The sequence below is a fragment of the Aulonocara sp. 'chitande type north' Nkhata Bay genome, linkage group LG23 (assembly GCF_057382095.1).
Source record: "Aulonocara sp. 'chitande type north' Nkhata Bay isolate Kocher_YH1m ecotype deep benthic linkage group LG23, A_spYH_male_GT1.1, whole genome shotgun sequence".
Classification (NCBI taxonomy): Eukaryota; Metazoa; Chordata; class Actinopteri; order Cichliformes; family Cichlidae; genus Aulonocara; species Aulonocara sp. 'chitande type north' Nkhata Bay.
This window is the reverse complement of record NC_141365.1, coordinates 1,879,277-1,895,565: the sequence shown is the minus strand read 5'-3', so window position 1 is coordinate 1,895,565 and position 16,289 is coordinate 1,879,277. Positions and strand designations below refer to the sequence as shown.

General features: G+C 45.3%; 1 protein-coding gene across 4 annotated transcripts in view; it reads left to right on the top strand.

The window, feature by feature from the left end:
* pex5la (peroxisomal biogenesis factor 5-like a) overlaps positions 1 to 16,289 on the top strand; it is a 127,353-nt gene that overhangs the window by 47,561 nt on the left and 63,503 nt on the right. The window contains exon 2 of one of the 4 annotated variants that reach the window (XM_086284292.1): positions 2,408 to 2,465. The exons of the other annotated variants lie outside the window; for them this stretch is intronic. Coding sequence (XP_086140418.1) covers positions 2,457 to 2,465 — 9 coding nt within the window. The 5' untranslated portion in view covers positions 2,408 to 2,456. The remainder of the gene's footprint in view (positions 1 to 2,407; positions 2,466 to 16,289) is intronic. 4 annotated transcript variants of the gene reach the window in all.

The window sequence follows — 16,289 nt, the reverse complement described above, 5'->3', positions numbered from 1 at the left end:
TGTCCTGTCATTTTCAAATGTATCAGGAAAATGTGTCAAAGCCCCCAAATCAGTTTACCGGCTGCACATTAACCACACACAAAGGACTGCGCTGCACATTTTCATGTCTAACATGTAGAGGAAATTAAATATGCCTCTTTAAAAGAATCACTCACACACACAATGCTTAGTTTTACCAGGTGTTGAAATGTTTTAAATTATAGTTGTCAGAATAAGAACCACTTCTTTGTTATTATAGAACTGTGACACTATGCTACAGTATGGTACATTAGATAACATTACAACACAAAACAATTAAAAAACAACTTTTCCGCAGCCATTGACGCATCTAATTACTTCAGTGGCTCGAACTGCAGCGTTGTTATGGAGGAAATGAGGTAACCAAGGAATCAAAAACCTGATTAGACATGAGAAATGAATCCACCACGCTGTGTTTCAGGATTATAATCATGTGCACATTTGAATAATTGCATTTGAATAAGATAATTTCCCACAAGCACAAAAGAACATTGCTTTACAAACTAAATAGTGTCCTTTAAATTAGTTTTAGGCTTTGAGAGTTAGACATGTCTAGAGCTCTTACTACCCCGACACTGACTTAATGTCACATTTCTCAAGTCTTTATAAACTACTAGGGAACACGAGTGGGTACTAAATATTCTCAGCAGACAAGCCTTAGTGTAGAGTGCAGTTTTTTGTACTGGAACATAAATTTCCTTCAGCTGCAGGAAGTAATTTTGAACATGATTTGTATTAGCCGCCAACAAAGGAATGCTTCGTCTTAATGTGCTGCTGCTGCAAAGACTCGCGCTGGACCGTGCGAGCCAATAGTTTGTGACAGTGATGGATGAGCTGCTGTAAGCACAATAAATTACCTAAATTATTTTTCAAGCACATCAGGTTGCAGCTTTCCGTGGCATGTTTGCTGCCAAAGTTCCCCATTCATTATAAGAAACTATCCCCATAACAAGTATGAAGGCCAGTAAACATGGCACGAAATGTCACGCTTAAATATCAGCAGTAAAAGTGATGGTAACATTTATAGGTGTAAGCCTTATTCACAGTACTACTGGAAGTCAGTTATTGACATCAATATCTTAAGGAGGGGGTGCATTTCTGTCTGAACCTCATCATTCTCCCTTTCCATCAAAGAGAAAAATGTATTTTCAAAGGTAACGACTAATATTATTTTACATGTACAGTACTGTGGAACAAACTGGTCTTCAGCAGTACTCTGGGCTTTCTGGAGGTTTTTCACATATCTATGAAAAATACCAAAACGTTCTACGGTACAGAGGAGGCCAAGACAGACTTAATCATGAGTTTGTACAGCCATCTGTACAACATGGTCGAAACTCTGTGTCACGGTCTGCGTGCAGGCAGGCAGGAAAGGACCCAATGCAGGCTCGTACGCGGAGGTGAAACTTAAAGTCAAAAAGCAGCTTTACTGCTGGACAATAGGAAAACTTAAGCAAACCTGAAGATACAAAATCGACCAAGGGCAAAGACACAAAGGGGAAAATACGAAATAATCAAAATCTAAACAGGAATAACCAAGGCACTAGACAGGGGTGTCCAACTCCAGTCCTCGAGTGAGAGTCAGACAGAGAGGTTGCTTTTCCCTGAGAGCTGCAGCTTTTAGATGCACTCTTGTTCCGACACACCTGACTCTAATGAATGGCTTGTTACTAGGCCTTTGCCAAGCTTGATGGCATGCTGACGAGGTAATCCAACCATCTCATTCAACTGTGTTGGAGTAGGGATGCAGCTAAACGCTGTAGGACAGCAGCTTTTGAGGAGTTGGACACACTTAAGACTACCAAAGAGACTTAAACATGATACGTCACACTCTGTCACAGTTTGGGCTTTTCAGTCAGTGGTGTTATTATTGTTAACTGATGGAATAATGAACGTAGACTGGACATGCTTTCACCTTTCAATAAATTCTCGTAACTATTTCTGTTTATTTTCCAAACCAAATATAAAAGATACAGAAGGGCCTGAGACTTTTCATACTGTATGTCTTCATGTGATAGATTTAGGATGTATGAATGTTAATGCTAGCCCATTCCACCACATGTCCAAACGTATTCAGCAGAGATGCTTGTCTGTTCTCTGTGTCAGGGACAAAGCACCGCTTCTTCTCAGCAGCAGAGGTCTGAGTGCAGCTCTGCTCTGAAATCTGAACTTTAGCGTTTGTGAAGGAACAGATTTGTATGTGGAGAGTCTGCCTTATTTATTTACATCTTCTGTTTGAGTCAGTCACAATGCTCCAGTGGACCGCTTATTATTATTATTTGCCACCATATATCAGCTCACTGCACTCAGTAGTGCAGCAAACATTTTCCACTCAAACCCACAGAGGATAAGCTCATCCCTGACTGTGATCAATTTTCCATTTCCACAGAGGGACCCAGCTATTGTTTGCGGCTTCTCTCTGAAGCTAAGAGGAAAACATGAAAGAGGTGAGACGCTAGAGGTGAGCCAGCAGCGCAAAGACATGCATCAGAAACTACTTCATACTGTACCATGTGGCTAACATGGCACACAAGCTGTGTCCACGTTTCTGACCATAAAGTAAAGAATTGATGTTATGTCCTTATTTATCACCATATCTGAATATATCTGTGATATCTCAGTGAAACTTTCATCAACCAATGGTTGATAAAAGTGACTATTTGCACTTTTTATCTAAAAATGTTTCTCTGCTCTTATATGCTGCTGTCGCCATTTAACCTTATAGATTTTCTCTAGTATTTCCTTAATAAATAGTTATTTTAAAATAGGAATTCAAAACAAATTTCCTCAAAAAAAAAACACTGAAACCACCACACCAATACAGCCCTTATACCAAGCAGCAACCTGACAAATTAAGCCAACGCTAAACAGAAGGAAATTGAAGTAATGAAGGGTCGTTAATGCTGTTTAAAAAAAAATTTTAATCCCCATAGACCAGAGGTGTCCAACTCCAGGCCTCGAGGGCCGGTGTCCTGCAGGTTTTAAATGTGTCCCTGACTCAACACAGCTGATTTAAATGACCTCCTCAACATGTCTTGAAATTCTCCAGAGGCCTGGGAATGAACTAATAATTTGAATCAGGTGTGTTGACCCAGGGTGAGTTTATGCAAATATAAAAAAAAGTCACTTCTAAAATAAATACACAAATTGTGTAGTCATGTATTTTGGTGAGGGAGATATTTATATTTATATATATACCTGAAAAATAGGATCATGGCCAAGCTTGAAACCTGGATCCCCCGTAGCCGGTTACCAAGATTACGTGAAGTACCTTCAGTAGGTCTGTTAGATGATGTTAATGCAGCACTACGGACAATACCTACAACCACGATTACCGACACTAACAAGCTGATCTACAATACGGCAGCAGTGATCAGTGAGATGCTTGGCTACAAGTTGAATAGCCACAAGGGGCAGTACCCTGCATGGAGAAGGAGGCTAGAGGCTAAGATCAAAGTAGCACGGAGGGAGGTTAGCCAACTAACGGAGTTGCAGAAAGGTGCGGCAAAGAAGGTGCATAAGAAATACAGCAAACTGTCCATACCTGAGGCCTTGGAAACTGCCAAGCAAAGACTCACAGCCTTGGCCAGCCGCTTGAGGAGGTACACCAGAGAGATAGAAGGCAGGAGAATAAACCAGCTGTTCTCCACAGAGCAAAAGTGTACTCTCAGTGGCAAGGGAACAATAAGAGAACAGCACCACCAAGGCTGGAGACGGAGCAATACTGGAAGAGCATATGGGAGAAGGACGCAACCCATAACGGCAATGCTCGGTGGCTAGTGGATCTGAGGGCAGACCATAGCAACCTCCCTGAACAGGGTCCAGTAACCATCACAGTGGCAGATATCCAAGAAAGGGTCTCCAGTATAACGAGTTGGACAGCACCAGGGCCCGACATGGTTCACGCCTACTGGCTGAAGAAGCTGACTGCACTCCACGAGCGTCTGGCAGCACAAATGAACCAGCTGCTAGTTAACGAGAGACACCCGGAATGGCTAACCGAAGGCCGGACGGTCCTGATCCCCAAGGACCCCAAGAAGGGACCAGTCCCCTCCAACTACCGACCAATAACCTGCCTCAGTACTACATGGAAGCTCCTGTCAGGCATCATAGCGGCTAAGATGAACAGGCACATGGGTCAATACATGAGCGAGACACAGAAAGGAATTGGCAAGAATACCAGAGGCGCAAAACACCAGCTACTGGTAGACAGAACAGTCAGCCGAGACTGCAAGACCAGACTGACAAACCTGTGCACTGCCTGGATTGATTACAAGAAGGCCTATGACTCAATGCCCCACAGCTGGATACTGGAATGCCTAGAACTATATAAGATCAACAGGACCCTGAGAGCCTTCATCAGGAACTCAATGGGGATGTGGCGTACAACACTAGAGGCCAACTCCAAGCCCATAGCACAAGTCACCATCAAGTGCGGGATCTACCAAGGAGATGCTCTGTCCCCACTGCTGTTCTGCATAGGCCTGAACCCCCTCAGTGAGATCATTAACAAGACTGGCTACGGATACCGACTACGGAACGGAGCAGTTGTCAGCCACCTCCTGTACATGGATGACATCAAGCTGTATGCCAAGAGTGAACGAGACATCGATTCACTGATCCACACTACCAGGCTATACAGCAATGACATTGGAATGTTGTTCGGACTGGAGAAGTGTAGTCGGATGGTAACAAAGAGAGGGAAGGTAGTCAGAACTGAGGGGATTGAACTACCAGAAGGCAACATTGCAGACATAGAGGACAGTTACAAGTACCTGGGGATCCCGCAGGCAAATGGGAACCACGAAGAGGCCGCTAGAAAAGCTGCAACCACCAAGTACCTGCAGAGGGTCAGGCAAGTCCTGAGGAGTCAGCTGAATGGTAAGAACAAGATCCGGGCCATCAACACGTACGCCCTGCCCGTGATCAGGTACCCTGCTGGGGTAATAGGCTGGCCAAAGGAGGAGAAAGAAGCCACTGACATTAAGACAAGAAAGCTCCTTACCATGCATGGAGGGTTTCACCCCAAGTCCAGCACCCTGAGGCTGTACGCTAAGCGGAAGGAAGGGGGCCGGGGACTGGTGAGTGTCAGCACCACAGTCCAGGATGAGACAACGAACATCCAAGAATACATTGGGAAGATGGCCCCAACTGACCGAGTGCTCAGTGAATACCTCAGGCAGCAGAAACCCAAGAAAGAGGAGGGAGACGAGGAACCATCGTGGAAGGACAGGCCCCTGCATGGTATGTACCACCGGCAGATAGAGGAGGTGGCTGATATCCAGAAATCCTACCAGTGGCTGGACAAAGCTGGACTGAAAGACAGCACAGAGGCACTAATCATGGCAGCACAAGAACAAGCTCTGAGTACAAGATCCATAGAGGCTGGGGTCTATAACCTGGAAGTCCCGAGATCAAAATGGGAGATGCCCCCAAGGGTGGTGGAGAATGACCGAGCTAAGATCCTGTGGGGCTTCCAGATACAGACGGACAAAATGGTGGTGGCTAACCAACCGGACATAGTGGTGGTAGACAAACAGAAGAAGACGGCCGTAGTGATCGATGTAGTGGTTCCGAATGACAGCAATATCAGGAAGAAGGAACACGAGAAGCTGGAGAAATACCAAGGACTCAGAGAAGAGCTGGAGAGGATGTGGAGGGTGAAGGTGACGGTGGTCCCCGTGGTAATCGGAGCACTAGGTGCGGTGACTCCCAAGCTAGGCGAGTGGCTCCAGCAGATCCCGGGAATAACATCGGAGATCTCTGTCCAGAAAAGCGCAGTCCTGGGAACAGCTAAGATACTGCGCAGGACCCTCAAGCTCCCAGGCCTCTGGTAGAGGACCCGAGCTTAAAGGATAAACCGCCCGCAGGGGCGTGCTGGGTGTTTTATTTATATGAAGCCATACTCGCTCGGACTTGCCCGGATTAAAAAGGTCTGCGTCAGATGAAGAGGAACCAGGGCACCCTGATGAGAAGTGGGCTACTCCAACAGAGAGAAGGGCATCGTTGGGCAAGAGAGGAAAAATAGGTCACTGTTGGAATGCTACTATATTAACCCAAGCAGAAGAGGTTACATGAGTGGGATGAGGGACCTATGGGATCTTTGACACCCAACATCCACGCTAACTGAGAAACAGTGATAGATGTAGTGATGCCAAATGACAGCAACATCAGGAAAAAGGAACACGAGAAGCTGGAGAAGTACCAAGGGCTCAGAGAAGAGCTGGAGAAGATGTGGAGGGTGAAGATAACAGTGGTTCCAGTGGTAATCGGACCACTAGGTGCAGTGACTCCCAAGCTAGGTGAGTGGCTCCAGCAGATCCCAGGAACAACATCGGAGATCTTTGTCCAGAAGAGCACAGTACTAGGAACAGCTAAGATACTGCAGGACCCTCAATATACAGGATTTATCAATAAGAATACTGCAACTTGAAATTCTATATTTTTTTATGCAATGAACATACAAGTATTGACCCCAAGTTCATCTTGGGAATCCTTCACCTTGAAATTGTACGTCTTGGTGGACTGGCTGGTTAAGGGTCTCTCGGAAGTGTTCGGCCCATTGTTTGTTTTGCTCTTCTTGGGCGATCGAGAGCTTCCCATTTTTTTCCTCGACTGTGACGTTTGCATTGGTCCTCGATCCAGTAAATGGTAAATGGCCTGTATTTATATAGCGCTTTACTAGTCCCTAAGGACCCCAAAGTGCTTTACATATCCAGTCATCCACCCATTCACGCACACATTCACACACTGGTGATGGCAAGCTACATTGTAGCCACAGCCACCCTGGGGCGCACTGACAGAGGCGAGGCTGCCGGACACTGGCGCCACCGGGCCCTCTGACCACCACCAGTAGGCAACGGGTGAAGTGTCTTGCCCAAGGACACAACGACCGAGACTGTCCGAGCCGGGGCTCGAACCGGCAACCTTCCGATTACAAGGCGAACTCCCAACTCTTGAGCCACGATCACAAGTAAGCTTGTTTACGATGCGGTATAGGGTCTTGGAATCATTCCGATCCGCTGCTTCCTGAGTTTCGGCACCTTTTCATTCTAGCCATTCTTTCTTGTCTTTCTGACAGCTTTTCTTCACTAGCCGATCTAATTCTGCGTAGCATCGGGTTCCTTCCTCTCTGGCTTGTTCGGTTTTGGCCTGCTCTCTTTTGAGCTTCGCAATTTTTCTCTCATCGATCAGTTCCCATGTTCTTCCTTGGATCCACTGTTCGTTTCTCTTTCCTCTGTGTCTTCTGATCAATAACATTGGAAGACGCAGAGGAAACTGCAACTTGAAATTCTATATTTTTTTATGTAATGAACATAAAAGCTTGTGGTAAATTTTAAAATACATGGTTGGATATAAAGTTTTACAAAACTCACAGTGTTCACATATAGTCAAACTGGTCCCAGTGAGCTACCAGAGATATAATGGTGTCATTTAATCATCTCCTGTGAGCTCACAGTGTAAAACATACACAACATTGATAAAAGGAAAAAAATCTAATGTGAACTTTAATTCCTAAAACAGTTTTTGTGAAACAAATGAATTTCTTTGTGTAAAAGTAATGTAAAATGTGTCCACTGAATGCCAAGTAAGACATAAAAGTAACTATTGTCTCACTCAAAATATAATATTGCTCATTACTGCAGGCCACTTTATCTTTGTTGTATGAGATGCATCACCTGGCAGCGCACTACAGTGTAATCTGGTTTTAAATGAGGAGATAGTGACTTACATAAGGAATAATTAATGCTCACAGGCTTGTGTAATTTTAAACTGCTTAGGGGGGATATCATGTTTCACAAGATTTAGTCTCAAACTGCCCACAGAGAACGTTGTCAGTAGTTAAAGGACATTTTCAACAAAAGTTTTTAAATGTTAAACTCAGCATGTGGCATTAATACCAGCAGAAACATTTCAAATACAGATAATCCAGCCATAAAAAGCTGGCAAACAAAAATAAAAACATAATTTCCACTGAACTGCAAAATCTCAATAAATAAAACCTGCCATTGTTAGCAGATTGTTACATCTGAGTGTAGATGGAGACAGCTAAACAGCCAATAAGTCCAATATGAGTATATCACACACTGTTATTTTTATATTCTCTCTTTCCTGATCGTGGGAGATGATTTGTATTTAAAAAGCAACTTAAATACAATTGTGGCCATAAACTGTCTGTATCTATAAAGTGGGGGTAATTATTGTCTGTGAAGGTTCTCAGTCATCCAGGTCATCGTAGTCAAAGGAGCTTGGAAAGAAAAGCGTCTGGACTTCTTTAAGTTGCTTGAAGACGTTTCACCTCTCATCCGAGAAGCTTCTTCAGTTCTAAGGTCAAATGGTGGAGAGTCCCAGATATAAACCTAGTGGGAGTAACCCCCCACAGAGGGACAAAAGGACCCCCTGATGATCCTCTAATCGCCTGAGCCAAGGTGTGAAACTGGGCGTGGGTCCCAATCAGCCAGAGTTTCGGGTGTGTTCATTGTGAAACCTGGAGGACAGATGAGGAGAGGACAGATGGTTCGAAAGAGGAGTGAAAGAAGCCATCTATGTCCACTGTGAGCGACCATCTTTGAACAGAGGCGGGGGTTTACGACACCAACTCTCTGCCATCTATAATCCAGTTTTGAGATCCCTTCCCAGACGCCTTAACGCCCACTCACATCCTGGGCCATCTGACCTCAGGAATTCACATGATAAGGTGGGGCCAGGTTTCACAATGAACACACCCGAAACTCTGGCTGATTGGGACCCACACCCAGTTTCACACCTTGGCTCAGGCGATTAGAGGATCATCAGGGGGTCCTTTTGTCCCTCTGTGGGGGGTCACTCCCACTAGGTTTATATCTGGGACTCTCCACCATTTGACCTTAGAACTGAAGAAGCTTCTCGGATGAGAGGTGAAACGTCTTCAAGCAACTTAAAGAAGTCCAGACGCTTTTCTTTCCAAGCTCCTTTGACTGGGGGTAATTATTATTTATTCCTCGGCTAAATTTGTAATTTTGCTTACTTCCAAGAATTGAACAGTCTGTAATTGTTGTGGTAGTGAAAAATATCAACCAAAATCTATTTAAGTATAACTTTTATGTAATGTTTTTGCACTACTACATGAGCAAACTAATGAAATAATTATTTCCCCCACTGTATCAGTACAAACTCAACGGACTCCTGTCAGTAAGAATGTTACAGATGTTCAAAAATGTTATAAATGATATAGTTCTAACCTCTGAAATGTAACCTTAGAAGGAGAAACAAACTGCCTTTTTTGTAAATAATGTTTTTGTGTGTTTCAGTTAGTTGTGTTTTTTTTTTCATTTATTGCCACGACTTAGATGAACAATTAAAAACTTACTTACTTAGACTTAGATCCTCCCATGCTTTATGTGGCATATTGGGCGGCAAACGAACGCCACCAGGCTCGATCTTGTGCCCGGGCTTCAGCTTCATCCAACGTTATATTCAATGTCTTTAGGTCTTGATGGAATGACCTTCACCAGGTGTTGCGGGGATGTCCTCATGGTCTTTTAACGCCCAGGGGTTGCAAGCGCATCACTGTTTTTGGAATCTGTGCGTCATCCATGTGGAGGATATGGCCGGCCAGTCGGAGCCTTTTGCGTGCAACGATGTTGTGAAGTTTGACTGTGCCACTCCTTCGCAGGATCTCCTTGTTGGTGATGTGGTCGGTGTAGAGGATCCTCAGAATCCGGCGAAGACATCTGTTAAGTCTAATTGTTGAATGTTGCCATTGTGTTTCTTAAATTTGTACAGTCTTAGTTTAAGCAGTAGGATCAAAGCCATTCCTTTGATTATGACCACCTCTCCAGCCACTCTGTGCTGGGGGAGGTTTTATTGTAGATACATCCTATCTGAAAGATCTGTTTCTTTTGATGTAAGCTTCCTGGGTTTATGACCCTTTGGTCAGCAGGAGGTCTCACACACACATTCTCACATAACACACACACACACACACACACACACACACACACACACACACACACACACACAGTGTATACATTTACATACAGTGCCTTGTCTTTGTAACCAAAGGGGGGGTTCTTTGTCGTGCTGGACACAGACGAGGCCTCCCTTGTGCAAGTAATGGATCGATCGACTGTCTTGTTTTCTTCATGATGAATAAGTCTCTAGAATTAGCGGGGTTTGTGGAAACACAGACCCAACAACATCGCTGCTGAAAGACGTCGAGTTTGGTGTTGATGCAGGCCGACACCTTCCAAGTCTCGCTGGCATAAATGGCGGCTGGGATCACGATTAAATTAAGCAAGCGGTTTTTGATCTTGAGGGAGATGGTCGGGGAGGACCAGATCTTGTTCATCCTCCGAAATACCGCAGCTGCCTTTCCAATGCGGCATTTGACATCCGGCTTGCCGCATGACGTAGTCGAGGGCAACGAGAAAAAGTAGAGGTGACAGGATGCAGCCCTGCCTGATGCCGGTGGTGATTTCGACGAAGTCGGTGTGGCCATTTCCGGTCTTAACGTAACAGCATGATCGCAAGTACAGGTCCTTGAAGATGTTGATGAAGATGGTAGGGACACCATACAAGTGCCGCATCTGCCAAAGAGAATCGTGGTGGATGCTATCGAAGGCCTACTTGAAGTTGACGAAATTGATGGCGAGTTGTTGTCGGTACTTGACGCACTGTTCGATGATGTTTCTTAAGATGAAAATCTGTTCTGTGCATGATCGGCCTATCCGGAACCCAGCTTGCTCTTCTAGTAGACGTTGGTTGAGGGCACTCCTCAGTCGTCGAAGGAGGACGGTACAGAATGCCTTGCCAGGCACAGAGAGGAGGGTGATGCCTCTTCAGTTGGTGCACTCGGAGGTGTGGCCCTTCTTTGGTAGCTTGACTATGGCGCCCTTCCGCCAGTCCTCCGACACTGCCACTTTGCCAGCACTTGTTGAACAGGGTCGTCAGTTCTTCCACCATGGCTTGGCCGCCGTGTTTCAGGAGCTCTGCTGGTATTTCGCCTAGGCCAGCCACTATGTTGTTCTTAAGGCTCGTGATTGCGATCTTCACTTCCTCGATGGTGATTCTGCCAGTATTGACCCCAAGTTCATCTTGGGAATCCTCCGCCTTGAAATTGTATGTCTTGGTGGACTCTGGCTGGTTAAGGGTCTCTTGGAAGTGTTCGGCCCATCGTTTGTTTTGCTCTTCTTGGGCGATCGAGAGCTTCCCATTTTTGTCCTCGACTGTGACATTTGCATTGGTCCTCGATCCAGTAAGCTTGTTTACGATGCGGTATAGGGTCTTGGAATCATTCCGATCCGCTGCTTCCTGAGTTTCGGCACCTTTTCATTCTAGCCATTCTTTCTTGTCTTTCCGACAGCTTTTCTTCACTAGCTGATCTAATTCTGCGTAGCATCGGGTTCCTTCCTCTCTGGCTTGTTCAGTTTTGGCCTGCTCTCTTTTGAGCTTCGCAATTTTTCTCTCATCGATCAGTTCCCATGTTCTTCCTTGGATTCACTGTTCGCTTCTCTTTCCTCTGCGTCTTCTGATGGTGTTTTGGGCGGACTCCACAGTGGCGTCCCTGAGGCCAGTCCAGAGGCCTTCGACGTCTTCCATTTCTCCAAGGAGGGTGAAATGATTTTGCAGCTCTAAAGTGAAGCCATTGACAACGGTCGGGTCCTTGAGCTTCTCGATTGCGAACGGTGCATTTGGTGCGGGCTGTCTTTGTTTCCGAAGTTTGAATTTGACTTCCGCTCTGACTAGGTGGTGGTCAGATCCAACATCTGCTTTTTGACATGCCCTTATGTCTTGCAAAGCCGACCTCCATTTTTGGCTGATGCAGATAAAATCAATTTCATTGAATGTACGCCCATCCGGTGACCGCCATGTCTTCTTGTGGATCTCTCGGTGCTGGAAGTATGTATTTCCAACGCACAGCCCATTGTGCTCGCAGAAGGATACTAATCGTTCGCCGTTATCGCTGAGATGCGTTGAAGATGCATGCGATCCAACCACTGTCTTCAATCCCAATCGGTCGCCGCCCAGCTGGGCATTAAAGTCTCCGATGAGGATCTTAAGGTCGTAATTCGGGATGTCATTAAAGATGTCTTGCAGCTGATCATAGAAATTGTCCTTGAAAGCGTCTTCCGTATTGTCCGTTGGTGCATAGACTTGCACAATGGTCTTCTTGGCGTGTCCAAATCCAAAACGAGCTGTGATGATGCTGTCGTTAACAGGTTTCCAAACAACGAGTGCGCTCACGGCTTCTTTGCTCAATACGAACCCCACTCCATGTTAATGTCGATCTTCATGACACAAGTACAAGATCGTCTTGCCATCGCTGATAATTCGGCCACTCTCTATCCACCTCATTTCACTGATTCCAAGGATGTCTAGCTGATAATCGTCAAACTCCTTCAAAAGTTGAGCCAGCCGTCCGCTCTGATATAACGTGCGAACGTTCCATGTCCCAATTCTTGTGATGGTTTTGGCAGAGAATAATGCTTCCATCGGGCGCTGGATGCCATTTTTGGTTTCTTCCAGCACCCTCATCCTGTTTGAAGTAGAATTCCAGCCACATTGTCCAAAACTTCTGCTTTCGTTTGTCATTTCTGTAGCGGTAGGGTTTTTTACAGGTACAGGTTGCTAGCCCGACGCCCAACTCTCCTCCTTTCTCATCCGGGCTTGGAACCGGCCATGGCGGAGTTAATTAAAAACGACATATTCTAATTGCTTGGAGTTAGAGACAGGTTTGAACAGCAGTGATCACTTCAGAGGGCTGATTAAAGCATGTAATAGTTGTGCCATTTACTGAAATTTCAAAGTCTTAGACCGAAAGATAAATCCTTAATAGCCCCATATGAAATATTGTTGTTTAATAAACATCTGATTAAGCTCAGATATGTTTAAATATTTTTAATTCTTCATATTTAAAGACAGTCTCGGTGTCTCCTGATATAATCCCACACTGACTCCATGACACTGAGATTAGGGCTCCGTGGGAACCAAGTCATCTATAATAAACTTCTATGACAGACTCCTTGTTTTGCCATTGGCTGAAGAAACTGCTTCCTAATTTGGGAGCGATCAGAACCCTGTCTGAAGTCATGGATTACTAAAAACAGTAACGTACATGTAATAATTCAGAAAAACAGAAAATCTGCCACCTTGTTGAGAAATTAAATTGAACAGCACAGAAGGTCTGCAAGCCAGTACAAAGTGAACACAAACCTGGTGGACCGTCTACTGCTGGCTCACGTAAACACTGCACAGAGAGAAGATTCAGCTATTTCAAAACTGCATCTCCTGCCATTCGGTCTAAACAACTAACAACACATTTTTTAGGCTTCATCGAAGCCTTTATGATTCGTCTCTGGCCATGTAAATGCTGGCAACGTCTTATCAAGACATGTTATAGTGAGAAAGTCTGGAGAGAGGGAGCAGGTGGCTTTTGGGACTCTATTAAGAGCATTAGGCTTTCAAGGAACGTCTCCCTCAGGCGCATGCATTTTGCAACATGATCAGTTGAGGAAATTAGCGGGAGAAAAGCCTAATTCATTTTACTGGAAAGTGGAATTGTGAAAAAGCCCTAATAAGATCTAGCTAAAAGGCTTCTAGTGTGCTCTCCTCTGTCTGAACAGGCAGCCTGACAAAATGCAGAAACTCAAACGTGATGAACGTTTGCTGGTCAGCAGATTTAATTGCAGGAAGAAAAGCCATTTCCTGAGATGAAATGTGTAGTCTCCTGTGAAGTGGTGATTCAGTGACATCTGTGTGTCTTAAAGGGATTAATAGCATACAGTACTATCTGTCTTCTGGCAGTGGGCAAAACATGACATGAGGGCGAGTCGCTGTTGGTTTCTGCAGGACAGCTGCTGCCATAGAGTCAAGGTGCAGAGGACGACAGTAGGCTGGGAAAATCAATTTGACCTCTTATATAATCTGTTTTTACTGTTATGTAATATAGCCTTAGCAATTATCGGACGAGCTTCGAACAGTTGTGTTCCTGCGAGAGGTTGTAGGTGGTATTAGGACAGTTTAAGCTCGGAGGGTAACTTTGAGTGTAGCTAAAGATCCTGGATACAAGTGCACACTTTGACCGCTACAGCTACATGAAGCATTAAAATAAACTCTGTAGGAAGCTGAGAAGTAATACTCCACAGGCATATTAACTTATCAGTTTATATAATTATTTATCCTTGTTGTGCAAACAAGCTGCATAACTTAATAAATATAGAATTTGAAAAATAACAAACTGAATCTAAAAAGTTACACTAGGCACTGGATACATGTTCTGATGAGTTTTGGCAAACAACCATGTGACTAACAGGTGTGTCTCACCTGCTCTTGTTCCCTCCCTCTCTCATTCTGCTCCTCTCTCTCCCCCTCTCTCTCTCTCTCTCTCTCTCTCTCTCTCGCTCTCTCTCTCCCTCTCTCTCTCTCTCTCTCTCTCTCTCTCTGTTCCTCTCTCTCTCTCTCTCTCTGTTCCTCTCTCTCTCTCTCTCTCTCTCTCTCTCGCTCTCTCGCTCTCTCTCTCCCTCTCTCTCTCTCTCTCTCTCTCTCTCTGTTCCTCTCTCTCTCTCTCTCTCTCTGTTCCTCTCTCTCTCTCTGTTCCTCTCTCTCTCTCTCTCTCTCTGTTCCTCTCTCTCTCTCTCTCTCTGTTCCTCTCTCTCTCTCTGTTCCTCTCTCTCTCTCTCTCTCTCTCTCTCCCTCTCTCTCTCTCTCTCTCTCTGTTCCTCTCTCTCTCTCTCTCTCTGTTCCTCTCTCTCTCTCTCTCTCGCTCTCTCTCTCTCTCGCTCTCTCTCTCTCTCTCTCTCTCTCTCTCTTCTCTCTCTCTCTCTCTCTGTTCCTCTCTCTCTCTCTCTCTCTCTCTTCTCTCTCTCTCTCTCTCTGTTCCTCTCTCTCTCTCTCTCTGTTTCTCTCTCTGTCTCTTGTCTCTCTCTCTCTCTGTTCCTCTCTCTCTCTCTCTCTCTCTCTCTCTCTGTTCTCTCTCTCTCTCTCTCTCTCTGTTCTCTCTCTCTCTCTCTCTCTCTCTCTGTTCCTCTCTCTCTCCTCTCTCTCTGTTCTCTCTCTCTCTCTGTTCCTCTCTCTCTCTCTCTCTCTCTGTTCCTCTCTCTCTCTCTCTCTCTCTGTTCCTCTCTCTCTCTCTCTCTCTCTGTTCCTCTCTCTCTCTCTCTCTGTTCCTTTCTCTCTCTCTCTCTGTTCCTTCTCCTCTCTCTCTCTGTTCCTTCTCTCTCTCTCTCTCTGTTCCTCTCTCTCTCTCTCTCTGTTCCTCTCTCTCTCTCTGTTCCTCTCTCTCTCCTCTCTGTTCCTCTCTCTCTCTCTCTCTCTGTTCTTCTCTCTCTCTCTCTCTCTCTGTTCTTTGTCTCTCTCTCTCTGTTCCTCTCTCTCTCTCTGTTCCTTTGTCTCTCTCTCTCTGTTCCTTTCCTCTCTCTGTTCCTTTCTCTCTCTCTGTTCCTTTGTCTCTCTCTGTTCCTTTCTCTCTCTCTGTTCCTCTCTCTCTCTCTCTCTCTTTTCCTTTGTCTCTCTCTCTCTTCCTTTCTCTCTCTCTGTTCTCTCTCTCTGTTCCTCTCTCTCTCTCTCTCTCTCTGTTCCTCTCTCTCTGTCTCTCTCTCTCTCTCTCTCTCTCGTTCCTCTCTCTCTGTTCCTCTCTCTCTCTCTCTCTGTTCCTTTGTCTCTCTCTTCAGTTCTTTCTCTCTCTCTGTTCTCTCTCTCCTCTCTCTCTCTGTTCCTCTCTCTCTCTCTCTCTCTCCTCTGTTCCTCTCTCTCTCTCTCTCTCTGTTCTCTCTCTCTCTCTCTCTCTGTTCCTCTCTCTCTCTCTTCTTCTTCTCTCTGTTCCTCTCTCTCTCTCTCTCTGTTCCTTTCTCTCTCTCTGTTCCTCTCTCTCTCTCTCTCTCTGTTCCTTTGTCTCTCTCTCTGTTCTCTCTCTCTCTGTTCCTCTCTCTCTCTCTCTCTCTCTGTTCCTCTCTCTCTCTCTCTCTGTTCCTTTGTCTCTCTCTCTCTGTTCCTTTGTCTCTCTCTCTCTGTTCCTTTGTCTCTCTCTCTCTGTTCCTTTCTCTCTCTCTGTTCCTCTCTCTCTCTCTCTCTCTCTGTTCCTCTCTCTCTCTCTCTGTGTTCCTTTGTCTCTCTCTCTCTGTTCCTTTCTCTCTCTCTGTTCCTCTCTCTCTCTCTCTCTCTGTTCCTCTCTCTCTCTCTCTCTCTCTGTTCCTCTCTCTCTCTCTCTCTCTGTTCCTCTCTCTCTCTTTCTCTGTTCCTTTGTCTCTCTCTCTCTGTTCCTCTCTCTCTCTCTCTCTCTGTTCCATCTCTCT